Source organism: Taeniopygia guttata, chromosome 28 (genome assembly GCF_048771995.1).
Source record: "Taeniopygia guttata chromosome 28, bTaeGut7.mat, whole genome shotgun sequence".
In the NCBI taxonomy this organism is placed as follows: domain Eukaryota; kingdom Metazoa; phylum Chordata; class Aves; order Passeriformes; family Estrildidae; genus Taeniopygia; species Taeniopygia guttata.
In genome coordinates this window covers 454,091-478,982 of record NC_133053.1, presented here as the reverse complement: position 1 = coordinate 478,982, position 24,892 = coordinate 454,091, and the positions used below count along the sequence as shown (strand labels likewise).

Here is a 24,892-nt window from a genome sequence, read left to right as displayed (position 1 = left end):
ACATTGCAAAGGTCAGAGTGTTCTGCAAAGCTTCCTCCCCCGGTGCAGCAGGAGAGGCTGCAGGGGTGGCGCTCCCACCGGCAGGCCCCGGGCTTTGAGCCCTGAGGAGCCGCGGGCACCGGGCACGGCACCGGGCACCGGGCAGCACACCCGGGCCGTGCTGCACAGCGGAACCGGGCGGGATCCCCGGGCTGGCATCCCGGGCTGGCATCCCCGCGCGCTCCCGGCTGGGATCGGGCGGGATCTCCGTGCCCAGCGCCGGTGCTGCAGGGTGGAACCGGGCGGGATCGTCGCTCCTCGGGGCGGGCACTCGCCGGGGCTGCCGGTGGGGCTGTTCGGGATTCCCGGTGGGGCTCTTTGGGCTCCCCCGGGGCCGTTCGGGATTCCCGGTGGGGCTCTTTGGGCTCCCCCGGGGCCGTTCGGGGTCCCCGGGCGGTCCCGCCGGGCCCGGCCGCGCTCCCGGCCCGCCCCGTGCCGCTACCGGCGCCACGCCCCTCGCCTGTTGCCACGCCCCCTCCCTCACTCGATTGGCCGTCTTCTCTGTCAATCCTACCGATTTAGCCAATCCCCGCGCACGGCTCTGCCATCGCTGCGCCGATTGGTCACACCCCGGGGCGAGCCCCGCCTCCCGCGGCGCAGCGGGGGCGGCCTGGCGGCGGCGGACGCGGCCGGGACGGACGCGCAGCGGAGCCGGTGAGAGCGGGGCTGGCCCGGGGCGGCACCGGGGAGTGCGGGGCCGGCCCGTGCGGCACCGGGAACGCGGGGCCAGGAGTGCGGCACCGGCCCGTGCGGCACCGGCAGTGACCCGGCCCGGGCGGCCGCTCCCGTTGTGGCGGTGACGGTGCCATTGCCGCGGCCTCCCGCCGCTCGGTCGGTGCCGGCCGGGCCCGCGGGGCCGTGGCGCGGCCGCCTCGGTGCGCTCGGGACAGCGGCGGTGACCGGGCCGGGCTGCGGGGGAGTGGCGCCGTCCTTGGCCGTGCTCGCCCGGGGCTGCGGGAGAGCTCCGGGAGAGCTGCGTGAGGGCTCCGGGAGAGCTGCGTGAGGGCTGCGCTGCTGCTGCGCCGCCTTCCCGGCTCCCGGGCCCTGCTCCCGGCTCCTTTCCCTGCTCCCGGGCCGTGCTCCCTCCTCCCGGCTCCTTTCCCTGCTTTCCTCCCGGCTCCTTTTTCCTTCTCCCGGCTCCTTTTCCTGCTCCCGGGCCGTGCTCCTTCCCCCGGCTCCTTCTCCCTGCTCCTTTCCCTGCTTTCCTCCCTGCTCCTTTTCCCTTCTCCCTGCTTCTTTCCCTGCTTTTCTCCCCGCTCCCTTTTCCCTGCTCCTTTTCCCCGCTCCTTTTCCCGGCCTTTTCCAGCCCCTCCTTTCCCTGCTTTCCTCCCCGTTCCTTTTCCCCTGCTCCGTTTCCCCGCTCCTTTCCCCGTTTCCCGGCTCCGTGTCCCGGCCTTTCCCGGCCCGGCCTGCCCTGCTCGCACCCTGTCGGTCCCGCTCTGTGCCCTGACACCTTCCCTGTGTCTCTCTCTGTGCCTTTCTTTATTCCTTTCTTTATTCCTTTCTTTATTCCTTTCTTTATTCCTTTCTTTATTCCTTTCTTTATTCCTTTCTTTATTCCTTTCTTTATTCCTTTCTTTATTCCTTTCTTTATTCCTTTCTTTATTCCTTCACTTACTTATTCCTTTCTTTATTCCTTCACTTACTTATTCCTTTCTTTATTCCTTCACTTATTCCTTTCTTTACATCCAATTCTTTATTCCCCTCCAACTCCCAGGTGATTTTTTGGGATCCCAGGCTCTGAGTGGGGGGTGTCACAATCCTCTGCCAAGGGAATTCAGCACCCCCAGGGAGCTGCAAAAATTTCAGTTTAGATTTAATTTCATTTTTTAAATTTAATTTAATTACATTTTACTGCTGCTGCTTGGGCTCCAGGTGGTTTTGGTGTGTCAGACTTTAGGAGGCTGCAGAAAAATAAATCCTCAAGAGCCAGGAGTCATTTTTGAGTCATTGTGCTGCTACTTGGAGGAAGATTTATTCTGATTTTTTTCACCTCAATAATAATAAAATTTCTCTTTTTTTTCCAGAAAAGAGCAATTTTTTTTCATTTCCCAGAAAAAAATATTTAAATTTTAAAATTTCCAGAAAAATCACGAATTTAAATCTAATTTTTTTCAAGAAAAAAAAATTTAATTTTTTCCAGAAAATTATCAAATTAAAATTTAACATTTTTCCAGAAAATAATCAGATTTAAAGTCAATTTTTTTCTGGAAAATAATCAAATTTAAATTTAATTTTCCCCAGAAAATAAGCAAATTGAAATTTAAATTTTTTCCAAAAAACTTAAATTGAAATTTAAAATTTTTCCAGAAAATGTATGAATTTCTTTGCTATTTAAAAGAAAAAGCAGAATTGAGTTTTTTTCTTGGCAGAAAAAACTTTTTGTGGCTCCCTGCCCAGGGGCTGTGTCCCCTGAGATAAAACTGCCGGCAGGGAAGGGCCGGGCCTGCAGGGCAGAGATTGGCTCTGAATAATCCCAATTAATAATCACAATAATGGGAAAAATGGGAATAAATAATCACAATAACGGGGAAAATGGGAATAATCCAAATTAATAATCACAATAACGGAAATAATGGGAATAATCGGAATTAATAACCACAATAATTAGAATTAATAATCACAATAATCCGAATTAATAACCACAATAATGGGAATAAATAATCACAATAATGGGAATTTATAACCACAATAATTGGAATTAATAACCACAATAATGGGAATAATCTGAATAAATAATTACAATAATGGGAATTAATAACAATAATATGAATTAATAATTAATTTAATTGTTAACTTTAATGCTTATTAATTTAATTATTATTTTATTAATAGTATATTTTCTATTTTTATATATTTTTATTAATATTTTTATTTTATTTTAAATTCTTCATTTAATTATTAATTTAATTATTCCCACCCCAAACCTTCAGCACAATAAAAATAACCCAGGAGTGGGTTAGGAAAAAAACACATTTAATCCCCAGTTTGCTTTTTTGGGGTTTTTTTTGGGTTTTTTTGGTTTTTTTGTATATTTTTTCTGGCTTTGTGAACACAAGGAATGACTGTGTGGGGAGAGATCCAAAATAAAGGGATTTAATAAAAATATCCAGCAGCTCCACGTGGCTTTTGCTGCGTTACTTAATGAGTCAGGTTGAGCAGATGCCAAAATAATTTTTGATTTTTCATAGCCAGGCACTGCAAACTGACACCAAAACTCTGAATTTGGGCTGAATTTTAAGATTATTGTTGGGTTTTTTGGCTCCAATGTGAATTATTATATAATGCAATATAATGTAATGGAATATAATGGAATATAATGGAATGGAATATAATGTAATGTAATGTAATATAATGTAATATAATATAATGTTATATTATATTATGTATATTACATTATATTATATTGATATATAAGTATACTATATAATTATATATAATAATTATCATATATTATAATTATCATTTATATTATGTTATATTATTGGTCGAAAGAACCCCGGAGGTCAGAATGCAACCTGGTCCCAAATGAAATCCCTCCAGCTCTGAGGCCAGCAGGAGGGAATAAAAGAATTAAAAAAATGCCATTTTTGCATGTTGGAGTGCGAAATGGAGCACGTGAACAGGTGTTTGTAGGCACTAAACCCTAGTTTATGTAGAATTATATATATTTAAATAGGAATATATATATATATTTATAAATGTTGATATGAACATATATATTTAAATAGAAATGGAATGCGTGTGAACAGGGAAAAAAAGGGAATATTGTGGATAAATGCACCTCATCCTCATGCAAAAATAAATCCATTTGGCAGTTTTCCTTCCGGGCCTCTCTTTCCAATTGTTCTGCTTTAGAAGAAAGTTGCACTTGGCGTTGCTGAGCCCTTTAGCACAATTTCTATTTTTGCTGGGCAAGGAGGGATATTTTTGGCAGAGATAAATCTGATATTGTGCCCTACATTCCTTTACTGCAGGCAGGGCAGGGGGAATGTCTCCACCTGTGGATTCCTTCCCGAGAAAAGGGAATTTTCCAGCTGGTTTTTGTGAGGGCTGTGAGATCAGGAGGGGCGAGAAGGGAAGGAAGTGGCTGCAGTCATGAGGAATAATCAGAATTAATTAGAAATAATTAATTGTGCTGCTCAAGTGCAGGATAACTGTGGGTGACCTCTGCTCCTGGTGGGGTTTTTGTGGGATGTGAGGGAATTTTTCCTGCTGTTCCACCCCATCAAAACCTCCATCCCAAAACTCTGGGAGGAAAGGGAGGCAGCACACAAATCCCTTTGTGGCCTCTGTGGCACGTGTGAGGCACTGGATCCTTCTCTTCCCAAAAATAAATAACCTCTCCTTGCTCGTGGCCAGCCTGGGGACGCCTTCCTGGGGCTATTTTTTATCCCTTTGCCAGAGGGTTTTTAATTTCCACCTTCCTTCTCCAGTGTCTCGTCACTCAGCAGCCCAATGAGCCACCAAAATGCTCACTGAAAAGGGAGGATCTGCTCCTTTTCCCTGAAATTATGGACATTTTGGTGTTTCTGCCCCTTTTCCCTGGAAATTATGGATATTTTGGTGTTTCTGCCCCTTTTCCCTAGAAATTATGGATATTTTGGTGTTTCTGCCCCTTTTCCCTGGGAATTAATGGGTATTTTGGTGTTTCTGCTCCTTTTCCCTAGAAATTATGGATATTTTGGTGTTTCTTCTCCTTTTCCTGGGAATTATTGATATTTTGGTGTTTCTGCTCATTTTCTCTAGAAATCATAGATATTTTGGTGTTTCTGCTCCTTTTCCTGGGAATTTTGGATATTTTGGTGTTTCTGATCTTTTTCCCTAGAAATTATGGATATTTTGGTGTTTTATGGCAGCTGAGTTCTTTGAGGGGCGAGAAGGGCGGGTATGAATGGCACAGTTTTTATCTGGCACCCCCTAAAAATCCATTTATACCTTGAAGGAAGGGAATGGCACCAGGATCCTGGAAATGCCCTTTTCCTGGGAACTGGGAGAGGGTTTTCCCACTGAAAATGGCCCTGGGGGCGGGTCACTGCCCATCCCCATGCTGTATCACCGGGTTATTTCCCACTTTTGACCTTTCTCCTTTGGTTTTTGGGTTGCCTGTAGGAGCTGGAGCTCTGCTGGCCCCGTGGAAGCGTGACTGGTATGGGTAATGGTGTGAGAGGAGCTCCAGTGGAATTGCAGAGGGATGTGGAGCCCGTCCCAGCCCGAATTCCAGCAGAGGTGAGCGCAGGGGCTGGGCTGGGCAGGCAGAGCAGCTCCGGGGACAGAGCTGAGATCCCACCTGCACTTCTGCACCCAGCCCTGCAGCGAGCCCAGGGCAGGCTCCAGGATGGGCAGAGCGGGGGAAAAGCTGGGAAAATTGGGATTGTGCAGCCTGGAAGAGCTCCAGGGACATCTCACTGTGACCTTCCAGTGCCTGAAGGAGCCACCGTGGAGAGAGACTTTGGATAAAGGATGGAGGGACAGGACACAGGGAATGGCTCCCACTGCCAGAGGGTGGGATTGGATTTTGGGATGGAATTCCTGCCTAGGAGGGTGGGGAGGGAATGGGATGGAATCCCTGGAAGTGCCCAAGGTTGGAGAAGGGAAGCTCCAGAGAAACCCTGGAGCTGCTCCCAGAGCCTGGAAGGGCTCCAGGAGAGGGATTTGGGATGAGGGATGGAGGGAATGGCTTCAGACTGGAAAAGGGGAATTTGTGTGGGGTATTGGGAAGGAATTCCTGGCTGGGATGGAATTCCCACCCTGGATCCCTGGAAGTGCAGCCTGGGCTGGTGGAAGACGGCCCTGCCTGTGGAATGGGATGAATTTTCAGGTCCTGCCACCCCAGAGCAGTGTGGGGTTTGAGCTCTGGCCTCCCAAAAGCTGCAGTTTGTGCAGTCCGTGGGGTGCGAGGGGATCCAGCCCTTGGGAAGGGCGTGGGCAGTGCCAGGGCAGGCAGGACAGGGCTGCCCTGCTCCTGGGCTGGTTGGGATCCCTGCAGAAGGGAGGTGGCTCCAGCCTCGCTGTGCTTTAGCCCAAACCCGGGGCTGAAGTTCACCTTTGCTCGGCTGGGGAGGGGGAATTGAGCTGATCCAGGGGTTTTGGGGCATAAACATTAACTTTGGGGTTGGGAAACACAAGGAAAATGTGAACTCCACTCATCCACAGAGTGTCAAAAGTTCACACATCAAGCCTGGGCTTGTCCTCGCTCCACAACTTCCACAGGGTTGGATTTTGTGGCTTTTTTTTCTCTGTGGGAGAAAAATGCTGATTTTATAAATATGAGCTGCAGCAGGAATTCCAGCAGCAATATCCCTCTCATCCCACCCATCAGAGCGGGGGAAAACTGCCTGGATTTACCCTCAGGAGCTTGGGAATGATGTGGGAATAGGGCTTGGGTGCTTCACTTCCAGAAACTTCCCTTCTGCCCATGCCTAAAACTCGTGGGGAGGGAGAAGAAAGAGAAATAACAGGGCGAAAACAGCACATGCAGGAGGAATGCTTGGAATTCTGCCTCACGGCCCAAGCAGCAATTCACTGTGCTGCAAACTCAGTGAAACATTCTGACCCAAATCCTGACCCTGGGGTGAATGCTGCAGAAAAGGTGAAATATTGTTCCTTGATTTTTTTTTTTTTTTTTAATTTTCCCACTATCCAATCCTTTTTTTTTTCCCCAGGAGAGCCAGGAGAAGGAGAAAGTGCTGAACTCCCTGATGTCCGGGGCTCTGGCTGGGGCTGTGGCTAAAACTGCAGTGGCTCCTCTGGACAGGACAAAAATCATGTTCCAAGGTGAGAGCTCTGGCCTTTTTTCCCTAAATTGTTTTTAACTTTGAGCCCTCTGTGCTCATCCAGCTCCTTTTCCTGGAGATGTGGAGACTCTGGGAAGGGGGAGCTGGGCTGGGGGAGTTCCCTGCTGAAGGCTGGGTGCCCAAATTGTGTCAGCTCTCCCCAAAATGCGAGGCAGCAGGCACTGGAGCTGCTGCACGCCTGGATCTGTGTGCTCTGGCACCCCTGAACTGTCACAGAAAATGACTTTGCTCTGAGTGGAACAGAGAATTTCCGTGTGTTTAGCAGGATTTGGGGATTTTGGGATCTGTTGCAGTGCAATTCCTCCAATTATCCCAGAGGGAACAGCACAGGCCTTTAATTCAGGGCACATTTGGGAAAGCCAAGAATTTTAAGCCTGGTGACGTCCCAGATTAACCGAGCTGGGCTCAGCCTAATCCCTGGCTGACATTTAATTTAGAATTGATTTTTCCTCACATGATTTTCATTCTGGGCAGAGCAAGGAGCTCTGGAATCGCTGGGATGTGGGTCAGGGAGGCTGGGATTGCCCCCGGGACCCGGATTTTTGGCTTTTCCCACCAAAACCACACAGACAGGTTCATTTTAGGGTGGAAACATCAGGAGCAAGGGTGGGAGGGAAGCCACAGAGTCGGGCTGGGGCGGCAGCTGACCCAGGGGATCACCTGGAATTTCGGCAGCCACCTTCCTAAAAATCCCTAAAAATCTGGCCCATCCCAGTGGCTGGAAAGGTTGGGATTAAAATCTTCCATTGGGAGCAATTTTTTGGGATCTGAGGGGGGTTTTTTTAGATTCTTGCTGCGCTAAGGGGTTTAATTCCCTGGCTGTGAGGAAGGAAAACATCTTTGGATCATCAAGTGATGCCTTGAGTTGGAAACTGAGGAATGGGGCTTGGGGTAGTGGAAAGTGTCCACGGCAGAGGGGTGGGTGAGCTTTCCCAGCCCAACAACTCAATAAATTTCCCACAACTCAATCATTTTATTATTTTTAATCATTTTTTTTTAGAGGAACAAAACCCCCTCGATAACCATCACCGTTCGTCGAGGTGGGTTTTTATTCCTTAAAAAAAAAAAAGAAAAATTCCAAATAAAAGCGTTGAATTGCACAGAGGAGCAGCAGAGGGGAAAAATGGATTTGCATGGAATTGTTGGATACACTCGAGAGGCTCCCGAAGTCTCAGCTGAGCGAGGCAGGAGCTGCTGCAGCCCCTTAATTGGAGCCACGTTTCATTAAAGCTTTCCAGGCAGGGTTTTCCCTTCCTGCGGCAGAGCTGCCAGACAAATCCTGCTCCCAAATCCTGCCTGTGGATTCCAGGGATAAGGAGGTGCTGTCACTTCGGATGGATGCAAGGGAAGGGGGGGGAAAAAAAAACTATAAAACAAATCAGGGGGTTGATTTGAGTTTTGCTGGGATGGAGCTGCTCTTGCGTGCAGCTTCGCTCTGCCCTCGCTGCGTTCTGGAATGAGGCTGGCATGGAAATGCTCTGAAAAAGAAGCGAGCAGTGCACTTTGGATGGTTTTTCTTTCGTTAATTGTTTTTATTTATTCATTTATTCCGCGCAAACTGAATTTTCCTAACAGGCAGCAGGGGAAGAAATGGACTTTTGAGCTAAATTATGGGAGTGTTTACAAGGCAAAGAATCTCTGTTTCCTCCGGCATTCATTCTTTTCCTTCTATTTTTATCCCTTTAGCCAAAACACCTGTTCCTTTATCCCTTATTTAGGGATTCGTGGATCAAATATTTATTTTTGTCTTGCAAGCCCTAATCTTTTTTTTGTTTTTTATTTTCAGTGTCTTCAAAACGATTTTCTGCTAAGGTGAGGTGACGTCTGTCTGCTGTTGCCCTGAAGTGTTAAATTAATCTTTTGTTGGCCTGTATTGCACTTTTTTGGGGGGAATTTATCAGCAGCATTCCATGAAAACATAGAGGGAAAGACTGGGAATGGTGATTTTAATTACAGGGTTAATTAGGACAGTGATTGTTGGGTGCATTCAGACTCCAGGTTGTACCTGTGACGTGACAATAAATGTGACTTCACTCAGGGCTTTGACTTTTAGGACCTTTTTTAGTGGTTTTGGGACCTTTCCTGGTGATTTGGGGACTTTTTTTGTGTGTTTATAGGTAATTTTTTTGTGGTTTTGGGACCTTTTTTAGTTTTTGGGACCTTTTCTAGTGATTTTGGGACCTTTCCTTGTGATTTTGGGACCTTTCTGTGTGATTTTGACCATTTCTAGTGCTCACTCCTTTCCCCCAGCCACACAGTAGTTGTTGCAGCATTTATAGGGAATTAAATCTGGGATCTGAGTGCTTTTTCCCTGTGCATTCCAGCTTTTCCATGTGTGGTGTGTGTGATCCAAACCTTCCTGCCTGGCCCCCAGGAGATGAATTTGGTTTTGGGAAGGGGTTTTGTGCCAGTTGTGCCTTCCCTGAGAGAGAAAATGAGGCAGGCTGGGATCCAAAAATCCTGTTTTGCTCTTGTGTGGAGCTTTCCTCTCTCCTCACTGGATTCTGGAATTAGGCTGGGATGTGGGCATGGAAATGCCGGGAAAAACAAGCAAACAGAGCAATTCTGATACTTTTCTTTCATTGATTTCCACTGATTTATCCATTTATTTCACACAAACTGCATTTTAGAGCACATGGATGTGCCAGGGTGGCCATGACAGCTCTGTGGGACGGGGGTTGGAGGGTTCAGCTGTGGGGCAGCTCCTGCCCCCCGTTCCTGCTCTCCCTGACCCTGGTTTATCCCCGCAGGAAGCCTACAGGCTGATTTATCACACCTACCTCAACGAGGGCTTCTGGAGCCTCTGGAGAGGGAACTCCGCCACCATGGTGCGGGTGATCCCCTACGCCGCCATCCAGTTCTGCGCCCACGAGGAGTACAAGCAGATCCTGGGCAACTACTACGGATTCCAGGGAAAGTAAGAGGCAGCAGGGCTGGGGATCCTGCTGGGATCCTTGGATCCTGAGGTGTGGAGCTCAGAGGGGGACGCTGTGAGGGGGAAACTCCAAGATGGAAGTTCTGATGCCCCAAGATGGAAGCTCTGATGGGGGAAGCTCTGAGGGGAGAGTTCTGAGGTGGAGGTTCCAAGGGGGAAGCTCTGAGGGGAAGCTCCAAGGTGGAAACTGTGAGGGGGAGTTCTCTGACCTGGAAGTTCTGAGGGGAGATCTCTGACCTGGAAATTCTGAGGGGAACGCTCTGAGGTGGAGGTTCTGAGGGGAAAGCTCTGGAGAGGAAGCCACAAGATGGAAGCTCTGAGAGGGAAGCACCAAGGTGGAGGCTCCAAGGGGGAAGCTGTGAGGAGAAGCTCCAAGATGGAAGCTCTGAGGGGAAAGCGTGAGGTGGAAGCTCTGGGGAGGAAATTCCGAGGTGGAAACTCTGAGGAGAAGCTCCAAGGGGAAAGCTGTGAGGGGAAGCTCTGAGGAGAAGCTGTGAGGGGGAAGCTCTGAGGTGAGAGAAGCTCTGGGGAGGAAGCTTTGAGATGGAAGCTCTGAGGGAAAACCTGTGAGACGCTCCGAGGAGAAAGCTGTGAGGGGAAATTCTGAGGGGAAGCTCTGAGGAAGAGGTTCCAAGGTGGAAGCTCTGAGGAGAAGCTGTGAGGGGAAGTTCCAAGATGGAAGCTCTGAGGGAGAAGGCTCCAAGGGGAAAACTCCGAGGTGGAAGTTCTGAGGTGGAAGTTCTGAGGTGGAAGCTCCAAGGTGGACGTTAACCAGGGGGAAGCTGTGAGGGGAAGTTCAGAGAGGAAACTCTGAGGAAGAAGCTCTGAAGGGAACCTGTGAGGGGGAGGAACCTGTCAGGGGGAAGCTCCAAGATGGAAGCTCCAAGGGAGAAGCTGTGAGGGGGATGCTCCAAGGTGGAGCCTTTGAGGAGGAAGCTCTGAGGCTGAGGAAGCTGCGAGGGGATGCTCCATCTGAGCCTCTCCTCCCCATGGATTTTCCCTGTGGGGTGGCTGGGAACGCCCAGCAGGCAGAGCAGTGCCGTTCCCAGCAGCCAGGTGGGATTTGCAGCTGCAGGTGACGTTTGGTCTCTTCTCTCACCCCATTCCAGGGCACTGACACCTTTCCCTCGCTTCATTGCTGGCTCCCTGGCTGGCACCACAGCTGCCATGGTCACCTACCCCCTGGACATGGTCCGTGCCCGCATGGCTGTCACGCCCAAGGAGATGTAAGTGCCTCATGCACAACTTTTGGGTTTTTTACAAGGTTACGTGGCTTTATTGCCATTTTTTGGGGTCATTTCTTGCTGGGAGCCTTTGGTGGGATTAAGCTCTGGGGTCTGAGCGGCAATTCAATGTCCAGAGGTGTGGATGTGGGAGGAGATGGACACTGGGAGACCAGCTGGATCCAGGAAGACCCAAGAGACAGCACAGCAGGGCTGTGGGAGAGCTGAAACCCCCTGTGAGCTGCCTGACGAGCTCAGAGCCAAATTAATTACCAATTAATGCATCAGGGAGCCCTGCTGGGAACAGCCCAGGCGCTGACCAGCGCAGGTCTGCTCTCCCCGTGTCCCCACGCCAGGTACAGCAGCATTGTCCACGTCTTCATCCGGATATCCCGGGAGGAGGGGCTGAAAACCTTGTACAGGGGCTTCACGCCCACCATCCTGGGCGTCATTCCCTACGCTGGCCTCAGCTTCTTCACCTACGAGACGCTGAAGAAAGTGCACGCAGGTAAATCGGGGAAATGCTGGAGGCTGCTGGAGTCTGGTGTTGGGGTGGAGGGTCTGTGCAGCTCTGGGGTCTGTGCAGCTCTGGGCTGTGAACAAGGAAAGCTGCAGGAAGGCTCTGCCTGTTCTGTGGGGGGAAAAAGTGGAATTTCCAGGTGGAGAAGGACTTGGTTGTGCACTAAGTTGGGAGTGAAGCCTGGGGAGTTGTAGCTGTGACATGTCAGTAAATGTGATATAACTCGGGGTTTTCTTTCATGGGACCTTTTCTAGTGATTTGGGGACCTTTTCTAATGATTTTTCTTGGGAGCTCACCTGGGCAACAACAAAACCTTGGGAGCTCAACCTGGGGAAAAAAAAAGCTTGGGAGCAAAACTTGTGGAACAAAACTTGGGAGCTCAGCCTGGGGAACAAAACCTTGGGTGAGCAAGCTTGGGAACAAAACCTGGGGAGCAAAAGCTGGGGAAAACAAAACCTGGGGAACAAAACCCGGGGAACAAACCTCAGGAACAAAACCTTGAGAGAGAAACCTGGGGAACAAAATCTTGGGAGCAAAAACTGGGGAGTGAAACTTGGCGAACAAAATCTTGGGAGCAAAAACTGGGGAGTGAAACTTGGGGAATGAAACTTGGGAAACAAAACCTCGAGAGTGAAACTTGGGGAACAAAACCTTGGGAGCAAAACCTGGGGAGTGAAACTTGGGGAACAAAACCTGGGGAGTGAAACTTGGGGGGCAAAACTTGGGGAACAAAATGCTGGGAGCAAAACCTGGGGAACAAAACCTCAGGAGCAAGACTTGGGGAACAAAACCTGGGGAGTGAAACCTGGGGAGTGAAACTTGGGGAACAAAACCTTGGGGAGTGAAACTTGGGGAACAAAACCTGGGGAGCAAAACCTTGGGAGCAAAACCTGGGGGACAAAACCTCGGGAGCAAAACTTGGGGAGTGAAACCTGGGGAGAACAACCTGGGGAAAAGCACAACCCGTGTAAGGACACCTCACGAGCGCACGCTCGGGAAGGAGCCCCCAGGCCTGCAGCCCGACCTGTGAGCGGATCCCCAGGACTGCCCCGTGTGCCCCTCTGTGTCCCCCCAGAGCACAGCGGGAAGGCGCAGCCCTCGCCCCCGGAGCGGCTGCTGTTCGGGGCGTGCGCCGGCCTCATCGGGCAGTCGGCCTCGTACCCGCTGGACGTGGTGCGGCGCCGCATGCAGACGGCCGGCGTGCTGGGCCACAGCTACAGCTCCATCCTGCTCACCATGCAGGACATCGTCCGCGAGGAGGGGCTGGTGCGAGGCCTGTACAAAGGGCTCAGCATGAACTGGGTGAAGGGCCCCATCGCCGTGGGCATCAGCTTCACCACCTTCGACCTGACGCAGATCCTGCTCCGCAAGCTGCAGCGCGGCCCCGGCCTCCAGAGGTAGTGGCTTTGTGGCCCACCACGTGTAGGAAGAGCAGTTTGTTCTTCCCCGGCCTCCCACGGGCTCCTGCAGCTGGGAACTCGCCCGTTTGTTGGGGGTTTTTTTGGTTTTTCCTGTCGTTCCCAGGTATTTTTGGTTTTTCCCTTTTTAATTTGGAAGCCTAACCGTTCCCTAAGTGAAAAGTCCCCGATCCTGCAGAGCTGAGTCCTCCTCCAAAGCAGCTGCCTCAGCCTTCTGATGGACTGTGCCCCCAGGAGTGGAGCCTCCCACCCCACCTGTGCTGCTCCTGGCTCCTCACCTGGCTCTCCGTGGGCAGAAGGAGGCGGTGGATGATGGAAGAGGGGGCTCGGAGCTGTTGGGAATGACCCCCTGGATCTGGGAAGGGGCAATTCTGTACTCCCTACATTCTGCCAAGTGCAATATCCCAGTGCAGTCCCTCGGGAATTCCAGGTTCCTGTGGGCTGTGAAAGCAGGGCAGAGCAGGCCCAGGACACTACACTTGTTCCGAAAGCTGAATGTTTCCTCTGGCTGGCAACGCTGCCCTTTCTCCACGGATTTTCCTTGGGTTATTGGGTTGAGCTGCATCCAAGTCCCTCGTTTGTGGTGTCCCTCTGAGATTACCAAAGACTGGAGGCAGCAGAGGAGGGGAGCTCCGAGCCCTTTCATAAAGGAAATTTCCCTCTGTGCGCTGTCGGTGTCGCCGAGCGAGGCCTGGATTCCCAAACTGGATCCACTCCAGCTGCATTTGTATTTCCCCTCTGGGCTGCCTGCCCTGGAGAGGCAGCGTTTCCAGGGCTGCCTGCACTGGGGGAGGAGGGTCCCCTCCTCCAAATCCCCGTTTGCATTCAGTGTTAGCGCTGCTCTGTGCACCGTGTGAGGACAAACCCCGCTGCACCCCAGAAAAGCTGTTCCGGGAGCTGGGCCAGCTCTGGGCGTCCTGCTTGTCCTGTTTGGTACCTGCTCATTAACTCTGCTCATTAACTCGTCCCTGAAATTCCCCTGGGAATTCAATCCTTGTGGGCACCGCAGCGTTGACCCGACAGTGCCAATCACTTCCAGCTGGGATTGGACAACGAGCGGCCGAGAATCTCTGGGTGTTCCTCTTTCCAATCAGTTTTCAGGGAAATGGAGATTGTTCTTTTGGTGGATGATCATTCCCTCTGTTAAATTCAGAGGTCAGAGCAGACTTCAGACTCCTCATGATCAGATGACAAAAACCGAGGTGGAAAAATCCCTTTGCAGGGAGTCCATAATGTGAGGAAAAAAGAAAAGATTTACCTTCAAGCCTGTCCTTTCCTGGTTGTTGTGTGCTGGAGCTGCTGCAGCTGGATGGGAAGAGTGGGAATGGAAGGAATTGCACAAGGGGGCGGGAGCAGCCTTCTCCTTTCTTTTTTGTCTTTGCACTTCTTCGGAGCACGGAGCTGCTCCTGATGCCAAATATTTCCTTGGGAATCGGGGTGTGGGAATGGCACTGGAGTGGTGGCACACAGAAATTCCCAGCACTGGGGCAGACTGGAACTGGGATTTGACCTCAGGAATTCTGCCCCCGAGCCCAGCAGGGCAATGTGTTCCCTGATTGACCTGGGAGTTAAAGATCCCTGGGCTTTTGGGAGGTGATGGCCACGAATTCTGGGTCATTTTTTTGGGCTTTCCCCTCGCTCAGCCCCCCCCATTTCTTTTCTCCAATGGAGAAGCCAATTATCCTGCTCTTGTCCTGATCCAGAGGGAGGAATTCCCAGCACTGCTCATATCCCCGCGTCCTGTCCCTTCCTTGTCCCCTCCCAGCTGGGAAAAGCAGGAATTCCAGCAGCCCGGCGGTGCTGACAAGTTGTTCTTAATTAGCAGCTGCACCTGATTTAAATTCGGAATTTCAGCCAATTTCCCCACAAGTTTTGCAGGCTGGGTGTTCGTCCAGGGGCAGATCCTTGAGTTCAGCCTGTGATGGTTTTGGTGCTTTTGTTTCTCTCAGAGAGTGTTGCTGCTTTGGGTTGGTTTAAAAAGCGTTTTTTTTTTCCCTTTTTTCTTTTTTTTTTTTTTTTTTTTGAATGTAGAAAAGGGGAAACAGAGTGTTCCCTTCCTTTCTCTTCTTCCCTGCATGGATTCAGACACGTTCCAGATTTTTTTTCTGAGGTGTGCTGGCCAGGAAGAGCTCTGAGAAAGGAAACAACTCAAAACAGGAGTTTTACCCTTTTTTCCTTTCCTGCAATTCCCTAATTTTTCATTTTATTCCTCTCAAATTTGATTTCCCCCTCCCCTTTCTCACGGATCCTTAAAGCATCACCACCAGATTTGTGCTTTTTGGTTTTCTTTTCCTCTCCCTCCTCCTGCTTCTTCCTGCACCTTGAGCCCGGCACTGGCACTTCGAGAAAACCAGGTCCAAAAAAATGCACCCAAAACGTCAAAATTGCAGCTTTTTAGCATTTTTCAAACAGCACAGCCACGTTTTCCCCACACAGCCTGGATGCTCCAGGAATTTCAGGCACCACGGGATGGTTTTGGGGAACTTTCCTGACTCCTTGGCCAGTTTGGCATCTTCACTTTGTACCTTCCAGGGGCTGATTTCCCCCTTTATTTCCCCCTTTATTTTCCCTTCCCCTTTTTCCTTTCCCCTTTCTCCTTTCCCCTTTTCCCCTTTCCCATTTCCCCTTTTTCCTCTTTCCCCCTCTCCCTTTCCCCCCTTTCCCTCCCTTTTTTCCCATGTTTTCCCCCCAAAATCACCACGAGCTGCAGGGTGTCCCAGCACCGGTCACTGCCCGTGTGTTCTATGCATCTCTTAATTAGCACAAACACTGTTAATTGCCTTTTCCCGTGCCCTCACCATCGATGTGTGCGTGTCGATTTTGACGGCTTTTCTTGGATCTGGATTCTATTTTATTGCAGTGAAGACACTTTGTTATATAATGTTTATATATTTTACGATTTGTGCCAAGAGAGGATGTATATTTAATAAAAAATATGATTGACTTCGGGGCTCTCCACGGGTTCTCTCTGGTTCTCAGGCCTGGAACCTTTTGGGGGATTTCTGGGGGGATTTTTGAGGGGTTTTGGGGGTGTTGTGAGGAGATTTTTGGGGGGTTGTGAGGAGATTTTTGGGGGTTTGTGAGGAGATTTTTGGGGGGGTTGTGAGGAGTCTTTGGAAGGCTGTGAGGGTTTTTTGGGCGTTATGAGGAGTTTTTGAGGGTTTGTGAAGGGGATTTTGGGGGGTTTTGAGGGTTTTTTTGGGGGGATTATGAAGGGTTTTTAAATAAATTTTTGGGGGGTTATGAGGAGTTTGTTAAGGGTTTGCAAGGATATTTTGGGGAGGGGTTTTGGGGGGTTTATGAGGGTTTTTTTGTAGAGCTTGCGAGGATTTTTGAGGGTTTTTTTGGTGAGGATTTTTAGGCGTTTTAATATGTTTTTTTTGAGGGTTGTGCCCCCTTGACCCCACAGATCTCCTGCCGTGCTGTGGCTCAGGGATTTTGGGAGGATCTCGGGCCGAGCTGTCGCTGTCGCTGTCCCCAGCCTGGTGGCAGCAGGTGGCACTGTCGGCTCGGGCACAGCCTGGAGGTGCTCCCGGCCTAAAAACCGCTCACAACTCCCAAAAAAACCCCTCAAAAACCCCCGAAAAAACGCCTCAAAACCCTCGGAAAAAACCCTTCAAAACCCCTTAAAAAAAAGCCTCATAACTTCCCCCCCCAAAAAAAAAACCTCTCAAAACCCCTCAAAAAAACCCTCCTAATCCTTCCCCGAAAAAAACCCCTCAAAATAACGACTCAAAACCCTTTAAAAACCGCCTCATAACTCCCAAAATCCCTTCAAACCCTCCTCGCAAAAACACTCATAACCCTTCCCAAAAAAAACTCAAAAAACGCCTCAAAATCCCTTCAAAACCCCTTAAAAAAAAAGCGCCTCATAATCCCTCCCAAAAAAAAACCTCAAAACCCCTTTATAAACGCCTCATAACCCCCCCAAAAAACCCTCAAAACCCCCGAAAAAAACCCTTGAAAACACCTTAAAAAAGCCTCATAACCCCCCAATAAAACCTCTCTAAACCCCTCAAAAAACGCCTCATAAGCCCCCCCAAAAATCCTTCACATCCCCTCACCAAAAATCTCTTCACAATCCCCCCAAAAAAACCCTTTAAAACCCCTTCATAATCCCCCCAAAAAAACTCAAGTAAACCCTCACAACCCCTCAAAAATCCCCTCAGAAACCGTGCCAGGAATCCCATTTCGGATGGAAATGGGGTGGGAAAGGTTTCCCTGCCAGGGATCCCATTTGGGATGGAAATGGGGAAAGGATTCCCCACACCCTTCCCTGCCAGGGATCCCATTTAGGATAATATGGGGTGGGAAAGGATTTCCTGTCAGGGATCCCATTTGGGGTGGAAATGGGGAAAGGATTTCCTGCATCCCTCCTTGCCAGGGCTCCCATTTGTGGTGGAAATGGGATGGAAAAGGATTCCTCACACCCTTCCCTTTCGGGGATCCCATTTGGGGTGGAAATGGGGAAAGGATTCCCTGCATCCCTCCTTGCCAGGGCACCCATTTGGGGTGGAAATGGGATGGGAAAGGATTCCCCACACCCTTCACTCTCAGGGCTCCCATTTGGGGTGGAAATGGGGAAAGGATTCCCACATCCCTCCCTGCCAGGACGATCCCCCCGCCCCAGCATCTCCCGGATCCGAGCGGGATCCCCGGGAAGAACAGAACGGAACCTCCCGGTGCCCCTCTCCCGGCTGAGCCCCAAATCCCGGCAGCCGCGAGGGGCCGGAGCGGGGCCGGGGCGGCCCCTCGCTGTCTGCGCCGCCGGCTGCTCGATCTGTCACTGTCGCCGCCGGGCCGGGTCACCCGTCTGGGCACCTCCCGGGGGACGCTCCGTCTGCGCGGCTGCCCCGCCGCCGCCCGGCCCTGGCAACGGCCCGGCCGCGCTCCGCGACACGGGGACAGCGGCACCGGGACACCCCCGTGCCCCCAGACCCCGCGGGGACCCTCCTGTTTGGGGGGCAGCGCCCAAATCCCACTGGGATGGGCTGGGATGGGCTTTGGGCTCCCCATTTCTCACTGGGATGGGCTTTGGGCTCCCCATCTCCCACTAGGATGGGTTTTGGGTTCCCCATTTCTCACTAGGATGGGCTTTGGGCTCCTCATCTCCCACTGGGATGGATTTTGGGTTCCCCATTTCCTCCTAGGATGGACTTTGGGCTCCCCATCTCCCACTAGGATGGGTTTTGGGTTTCCCATTTCCCACTAGGCTGGGCTTTGGGCTCCCCATTTCCCACTGGGATGGGTTTTGGGTTTCCCATTTCCCACTAGGATGGGCTTTGGAATCCCCGCTTGCAAAATGGGACTTTCCCCCTCTTTTCTTCTATTTTTTTCCCCTCAAACATCCACGGCGAGGATTCCCGGGAAGCAGCAGGAGGAGGAGGAGGAGGAGGAGGAGGAGGAGGAGGAGGAGCTGGATTAGCCCAGTTAACCCCGGCCCAGCGCCGCTCGCGGCCCTCGGCAGAGGGAATTAAGCCCATTACAAGGCAATCAAACAGGATCAGAGCCCCCGGCCCTTTCTGCCGGCAGCCCAGACCTGCTAATCCTGTTTCACGCAGCTGCAGCAGCACCCACCCGTGGGCCAGCTCGGTCACAGGGACCCCCGCCCCGTCCCCACCGCCCCGGTGACCCCAGGGACAGGGACAGGTCTGCTCCTGCCCTGGGACCTGCTCGGGGCGGGGTGGGGGCTTTGGGGACACCCAGAGCAGCTTTTGGGTGATGCCGACGCTGGTGTCACTTGTTTATTGTGAAACAGCCGCCCCGAGGCTGCTGGGCCCGAGGGGTCACACGGAGCGCGGGGGGTGACGGCGGGGTGCAGAGACCCTCCAAAAACCCCCTCAAAAACCCCTCAAAAAACCCCAAAACCTCTGCTGGCCGCTCCCGGAGGTCCCCACCGTGTCCCCAGTGCGCCAGGAGCCGCTGCCCTCCAGCAAAGGCAGCCCTGGAGTGTCCCCACGAGGGGCAGGCACAGCGGTGACACAAAACCCGTCCTGGTGGCACCCATGTCCCCGTGTGTGTCCTCAAAGTGGGACAAGCAGACAAGGCAGCAGCGAGGGACCGGCAGCACCAGTCCCTCCCAGTCCCTCCCAGTCCCTCCCAGTCAGGACGCTGCCAGGTACTGGTGGAAGTAGAGGCCGAAGAGGCTGGTGACCACCTGGCAGGCGGCCACCCACCAGGTGAGGAAGGAGAAGAGTCCTCGGAAGAAGAGGGGGGTGAAGATGCAGCCCAGGACCCCCGAGATCTCCTGCACCACCACCTGCACGTCCCCATCCACGTCGCCCTCGGGGTGTGGCGGGGCCACCGGCGCTGCTGGGGACACGGCGGGGGACTCGGGGTACAGCCCCCAGGAGTGGTGACCTGCGGGACACGGGGGACAGCTCGGGGGTCCATGTGGGACACGGGGGACAGCTCAGGGGGTCCATGTGGGGCAGCGCTGGGGTCTCTGTGGGGCAGGGGACAGGTCTGGGGGTGTCTGTGGGACACAGGGGACAGGTCTGGGAATGTCTGTGGGACAAGGGACAGGTCTGGGGGTGTCTGTGGGGTGTCTGTGGGACACAGGGGACAGGTCTGGGGGTGTCTGTGGGACACAGGGGACAGCTCTGGGGGTGTCTGTGGGACACAGGGGACAGGTCTAGGGGTGTCTGTGGGACAAGGGACAGGTCTGGGGGTGTCTGTGGGGTGTCTGTGGGACACAGGGGACAGGTCTGGGGGTGTCTGTGGGACACAGGGGACAGCTCTGGGGGTGTCTGTGGGACACAGGGGACAGCTCTGGGGGTGTCTGTGGGACAAGGGACAGGTCTGGGGGTGTCTGTGGGACATGGGACAGGTCTGGCATGTCCCCATGCCTCCACCCTGCTGGTGGCACAGTCCCAGCACCGAGTTTGTCCCCACTGCAAAGCAGAACAGAACCACGGGCTGGGGGCGGTGACAGCTGGGGACAATTCGGGTGGCAGTGACCTCCCCCAGGCCACCCCAAAGCCCCCCGGCCCCTCCTCACCCAGCGTCTTGAGCAGCAGGGCGCAGTGCAGCGTGAGGATCACGGGCCCCAGGTACTGCAGGCTCACCACGGACACGTAGCAGTAAATCCTGGCGATCTGCGGGAATCCGGGAACGCTCAGCGGGAATTCCAGAGTCCTCCGTGGGAATCCAGCAGCCACGCCCCAATCCCAACCCCAACTCTGATCCCGGTCCTGCTCCCAACCCCAGTGCTAATCCCGACCCCAGTCCTGACCCCAATCCCAGCCCTGATCCCAATCCCGGTCCTGGTCCCGGTTCCAGTCCCAGCGCCCATCCCGGGTCTTGGCCCCGGTCCCTGTCCTGGTCCCGATCCTGATCCCGGTCCCAGTCCCGGTCTCAATCCCCATCCCCATCCCGGTGCCAGTCCCTGTCCCAGTCCCCATCCCAGCGCCAGTCTCGTCCCCGTTCCCGTTCCCGTTCTCTGTCCCATTCCCGTCCCCGCTCCCGTCCCCGTCCCCGCTCCCGTCCCCGTCCCCGCTCCCGTCCCCATTCCCGTTCCCGTTCCCGGCCCGGACCCGCTGCTGCACCATCCGGGCCGGGACCCGTTCCCGTCCCCATTCCCGTTCCCGTTCCCGTCCCCGTTCCCGTTCCGGACCCGCTGCTGCACCACCCGTGCCGGGACCCGTCCCCATTCCCATTCCCATTCCCATTCCCATTCCCTGTCCCGTTCCCGGCCCGGACCCGCTGCTGCACCATCCGGGCCGGGACCCGGCCCGCCTCCCGGCGCAGGCGGCGCGCCCAGCGCTGCGCCAGCCCCAGGTACGCCTGCAGGTGGTGGCGCGTCCCCAACAGCCGCAGCAGCGACAGCGACACCACGGCCCAGAGCCGCAGCGTGTCAAAGGCCGAGTCCGAGAGCCTGCGGGGACAGCGGGGACAGCGGGCTGGGGACGGGGACAGGACAGGGACAGGGACACGGGGCTGGGGGCTGGGGACAGAGGGCTGGGGACAGGGGGCTGGGGACAGGCTGGGGACAGGGACATGGGGCTGGGGACAGGACCCTGAGCCGCAGGGGACATGGGGGACACAGAGGGTCACAGGGGACACTGGGGAAGGTCACAGGGGTCATTGAGGAGCTACTGTGGGACATCGATGGGCATTGGGGTACACTGGGGGACACAGAGGGTCACGGGGGTCACAGGGGTCACGGGGTGTCCCCAGCTGTGCACTCACATCTGGCCCGGCTGCCGGCCCAGCGGGGCCTGGCGCAGGAAGTCCCGGCCCAGCGGCCGCACCCACAGCAGCACCACCAGCACAGGCGCCAGGAACCCCACGTGCAGCAGGGCCCTGCAGGACCCACAGACCCCATAGAGACCCCATAGAGACCCACAGAGACCCACAGACCCCACGGAGACCCACAGAGACCCACAGACCCCACAGGGACCCCACAGACCCCCAGTGTGTGTCACCGACCCCACAGCCCCCTCCCCTCCCACCTCAAACCTCCCCCAGAGCCAGGGGGGTCCCAGCACCGAGCCCTCCCTCCCTCCCCAGGTGTCCCCCAGCTGTCCCCAGCTGTCCCCAGGTGTCACTGACTGTGTCAGGGGCCTGTCCTGGGCCATGCTGAGCGCGTCCAGGTGTGCCCAGGTGTGCCCAGCTGTGCCCAGGTGTGCCCCCAGCTGTCCCCAGGTGTCCCCAGGTGTGCCCAGGTGTCCCCAGCTGTCCCCAGCTGTCCCCAGGTGTCACTGACTGTGTCAGGGGCCTGTCCCGGGCCATGCTGAGCGCGTCCAGGTGTGTCTGTGCCAGGCGCAGCCCCGGGAAGGTCAGGCAGGCCCCCAGGAAGGAGCTCAGGGCCACCAGCCCCACCTTGAAGGCCAGCGTGGCCAGCGGCAGCCTGGGGACACGCGGGGACAGGGACAGGGTTGGCCCCGTCCCAAACCTCCCAAAAATCACCCCAAAAATCGCCCCAAAAAGGGCCAGGACAGGGCTGGGACCCCCCACACCCACTCACGTCCACTCCCAGCCCCGCGGCTTCAGGATGGGCTCCAGGCTCGCGGCGACTCCGGCCAGCCCTGCAGAGTGACCAGAGAGTGACCAGAGAGTGACCAGTGAGGGACCAGTGAGTGACCAACAGGGAGTGACCAACAGGGAGTGACCAGTGAGTGACCAGTGAGGGACCAGTGAGAGACCAGTGCTGAGTGACCAGTGCTGAGTGACCAGTGAGTGACCAGTGAGGGACCAGTGAGTGACCAGTGCAGAGTGACCAACAGGGAGTGGGGAGTGACCAGTGAGTGTGGAGTGGCCACCACAAGTGGGGAGTGACCCCTGGGAGTGAGGAGTGACCCCTGGGAGCAGGGACTGACCCCTGGAGCCCCCAGCACCCCGTCCCGCCCCGTGCCCTCCCGCACCGGCCTCCAGGCCGAACTCCAGGTACTCCTCCCGGACCAGCAGGGCCAGCATGGCGAGCAGGAGGAAGAAGAGGGCGGCGCTGAGGCACACGGAGCGCTCCCCACCCTCCTCCGAGCGGAAATAGTGCCGCAGCACCATCAGGAAAACCTTGCTGGGGTGGCAGGGCTGTCAAGGAAAGCGGGGACACCGAGGGACCCCGGCCTGAGACCCCCCTGCTCACCCCTAAACACCCCCATGAACCCACCACCACCTCATCCTCTGCGGGATTCATCACAAACAACCCCCGAAATTCAGATTTGGCCCCTCTGCTCACCCCCAAACACCACCATGAACCCACCACCACCTCCTCCTCTGCGGGATTGGTCACAAACAACCCCCAAAATTCAGATTTCTGCCTCAGCTGGGAGGAAAAACAAGGGCAGGGGGTTCCCCGTTCCGCCCCAGGTTGCGGATACAGGCAGAAGAGGAGGGTGAGCAGGCACCAGAGCACGCCCAGGTTGCTCTCCCTGGCGGGGCTGGCCAGGCAGAAGTAGCCCTCGCTGAAGACGTAGACAGCGCCGGCGTAGACGGCAAAATCCACGAACCACTGGTACTCCAGGAAATAGCGCAGCACTGCGGGGTGGGGACACCTCAGCGCCCTGGGGACACCCCACGGCATCCCCGGGTGTCCCCAGGGTGTCCCTGGGTGTCCCTGGGTGTCCCTGGGTGTCCCTGGGGTGTCCCTGGGGTGTCCCTGGGTGTCCCTGGGGTGTCCCCAGGTGTCCCCAGGTGTCCCCGGGTGTCCCTGGGGTGTCCCTGGGTGTCCCTGGGGTGTCCCTGGGGTGTCCCTGGGGTGTCCCCAGGGTGTCCCCGGGCCGCGGGGGGCTCAGGGGGTACCCAGCGCATCCACGGCCGTGATGGGGCTGGTGTCCAGCTGCAGCTCGATGTCGCAGGGCACCGACAGCTCTTTGTCCTCTGCCACCCCGCCGGCCCTCCTGCGGGAAAGCCGGGGGCTGGTGACACTGTGTCACCCCCCCAGCACCCTGGGGTGACCCCCAACCTTTCCCCTTCCAGCCCCCCGGGTGACGCTGACCTGTCCCTCCTGCTCCTGGGGCGCTGCTTCTCGGCCAGGGCGCACAGCTCCTCATCCGTGGGGTGCTTGTAGCGGTACAGGCTGTGGGGACAGCGGGGTGACATCCCCAGGGTGTCCCAGGGTGTCCCCAGGGTGTCCCCAGGGTGTCCCCAGGGTGTCCCAGGGTGTCCCCAGGGTGTCCCCAGGGTGTCCCCAGGGTGCCCAGGGTGTCCCCAGGGTGTCCCCAGGGTGTCCCAGGGTGTCCCCAGGGTGTCCCCAGGGTGTCCCCAGGGTGCCCAGGGTGTCCCCAGGGTGTCCCCAGGGCCGTACCTGCCGTTGCAGAGCAGCCAGCGGGCGAAGGAGCAGTGCGGGGCCAACTTCTGCATCAGGCTGGCGGCCAGCAGGGTGACCACCACCTGCACCCCCATCACCGCCTGCACCGGACACCGGGGGCACCGGGGGCACCGGGGTCACCGGGGGCACGGGGCTGGGGCACGGGGGAACATCCCTGCAGAGCTGAGCCACCGCCGGCCCTGCTGGTGCCCCCGGTCCCTCCCGGTCCCTCCCGGTCCCTCCCGTTCCCCCCGGTCCCTCCCGGTCCCTCCCGGTCCCTCCCATTCCCCCCGCTCCCCCCGCTCCCCCCGGTCCCCCCGGTGCCCCCGGTCCCCCCGGTCCCCTCCGCTCCCCCCGGTCCCCCCGTTCCCCCCGTTCCCCCCCGGTCCCTCCCGGTCCCCCCGGTTCTCCCGGTCTCTCCCACCATGCCGGGTCAGAGCAAAGGCGCCCGCAGGAAGCCACGCCCCCACGGGCACGCCCCTCTAACTGACCAATCCTCGGCCGTGTTCCCTTTGATTGGCAGGTTATTGACCAATGGCACCGCGGCCGTGGGAGGGGGGCGGGCCGTGCGCGGCGCGCGGTTCCGCGGGCGGGGCCCGGCGGGAGCGGCGGTGCCGCGGGTTCGAGTCCCGGCGGCGCCGGCCCGCAGCGCCGCGCGGGGATCGATGGCTGATATCGGTGATTAATCAATCACACCGCGGGCCTGCCCTCAGCCCCGCCCGTGGCTGACCCTGGGCAAACGCCAGGGACCCACCCAAGCCCACCCACACAAACCAGACTCGACTATACTTAAATTAATTTCATTTATTACCAACCAAAGCAGAGCGGCAGAATGAGGAATAAAACCAAATCCCAGTGCCAGGACCCAAATCCCAGTGCCAGGACCCAAATCCCAGTGCCAGGACCCAAATCCCAGTGCCAGGACCCCGATCCCAGTGCCAGGACCCAAATCCCAGTGCCAGGACCCTGATCCCAGTGCCAGGACCCTGATCCCAGTGCCAGGACCCGCGGCAATCCCGGCCCATCCCGGCCCATCCCGGTGCCCCCGGGGCTCGGCGCTGCCCCGGTCCAGGCGCGCCGCCGCTCCTGGGGGTTGCCATGGATATCGATCATGGGTATCGATCATAGATATCGATCATGGGTATCGATTCCCTGGCGACGGGATGCGCTTCCCACCAGATGTCGCCTCCTCCCGTGCCCGGAGCATCCC

At 55.3% G+C, this 24,892-nt stretch overlaps 2 protein-coding genes across 6 annotated transcripts; one reads left to right on the top strand and one right to left on the bottom strand.

Annotated features, from left to right (window-relative positions):
- Positions 1–17: 17 nt before the first annotated feature.
- Positions 18–15,876, top strand: SLC25A42 (solute carrier family 25 member 42). 4 transcript variants are annotated; one of them, XM_030257052.4, is made up of 8 exons: positions 18–693; positions 5,152–5,268; positions 6,705–6,816; positions 8,623–8,648; positions 9,587–9,753; positions 10,881–10,997; positions 11,351–11,502; positions 12,757–15,876. In XM_030257052.4, exons 2-8 carry the CDS (start codon positions 5,191–5,193, stop codon positions 13,074–13,076), a joined length of 972 nt encoding a protein of 323 aa, XP_030112912.4. In that variant the 5' UTR covers positions 18–693; positions 5,152–5,190; the 3' UTR covers positions 13,077–15,876. The 4 variants fall into 4 exon arrangements, with proteins under 4 accessions (XP_030112912.4, XP_072775391.1, XP_030112913.4 ...); XM_072919290.1 differs by having other exon boundaries at positions 11,323–11,502; positions 12,590–15,876; XM_030257053.4 differs by having other exon boundaries at positions 12,590–13,055.
- A 2,787-nt stretch (positions 15,877–18,663) lies between these two features.
- TMEM161A (transmembrane protein 161A) lies at positions 18,664–24,196 on the bottom strand. 2 transcript variants are annotated; one of them, XM_072919454.1, is made up of 12 exons: positions 24,107–24,196; positions 23,680–23,783; positions 23,371–23,451; positions 23,175–23,290; positions 22,754–22,910; positions 22,298–22,449; positions 21,901–21,961; positions 21,640–21,783; positions 21,123–21,236; positions 20,634–20,808; positions 19,933–20,029; positions 18,664–19,292 (listed from the first exon to the last, which is right to left on the bottom strand). In XM_072919454.1, the coding sequence occupies exons 1-12, from the start codon at positions 24,107–24,109 to the stop codon at positions 19,036–19,038; spliced, it is 1,461 nt and encodes a 486-aa protein (XP_072775555.1). In that variant the 5' UTR covers positions 24,110–24,196; the 3' UTR covers positions 18,664–19,035. The 2 variants fall into 2 exon arrangements, with proteins under 2 accessions (XP_072775555.1, XP_030112906.4); XM_030257046.4 differs by having other exon boundaries at positions 23,175–23,272.
- Positions 24,197–24,892: the final 696 nt, after the last annotated feature.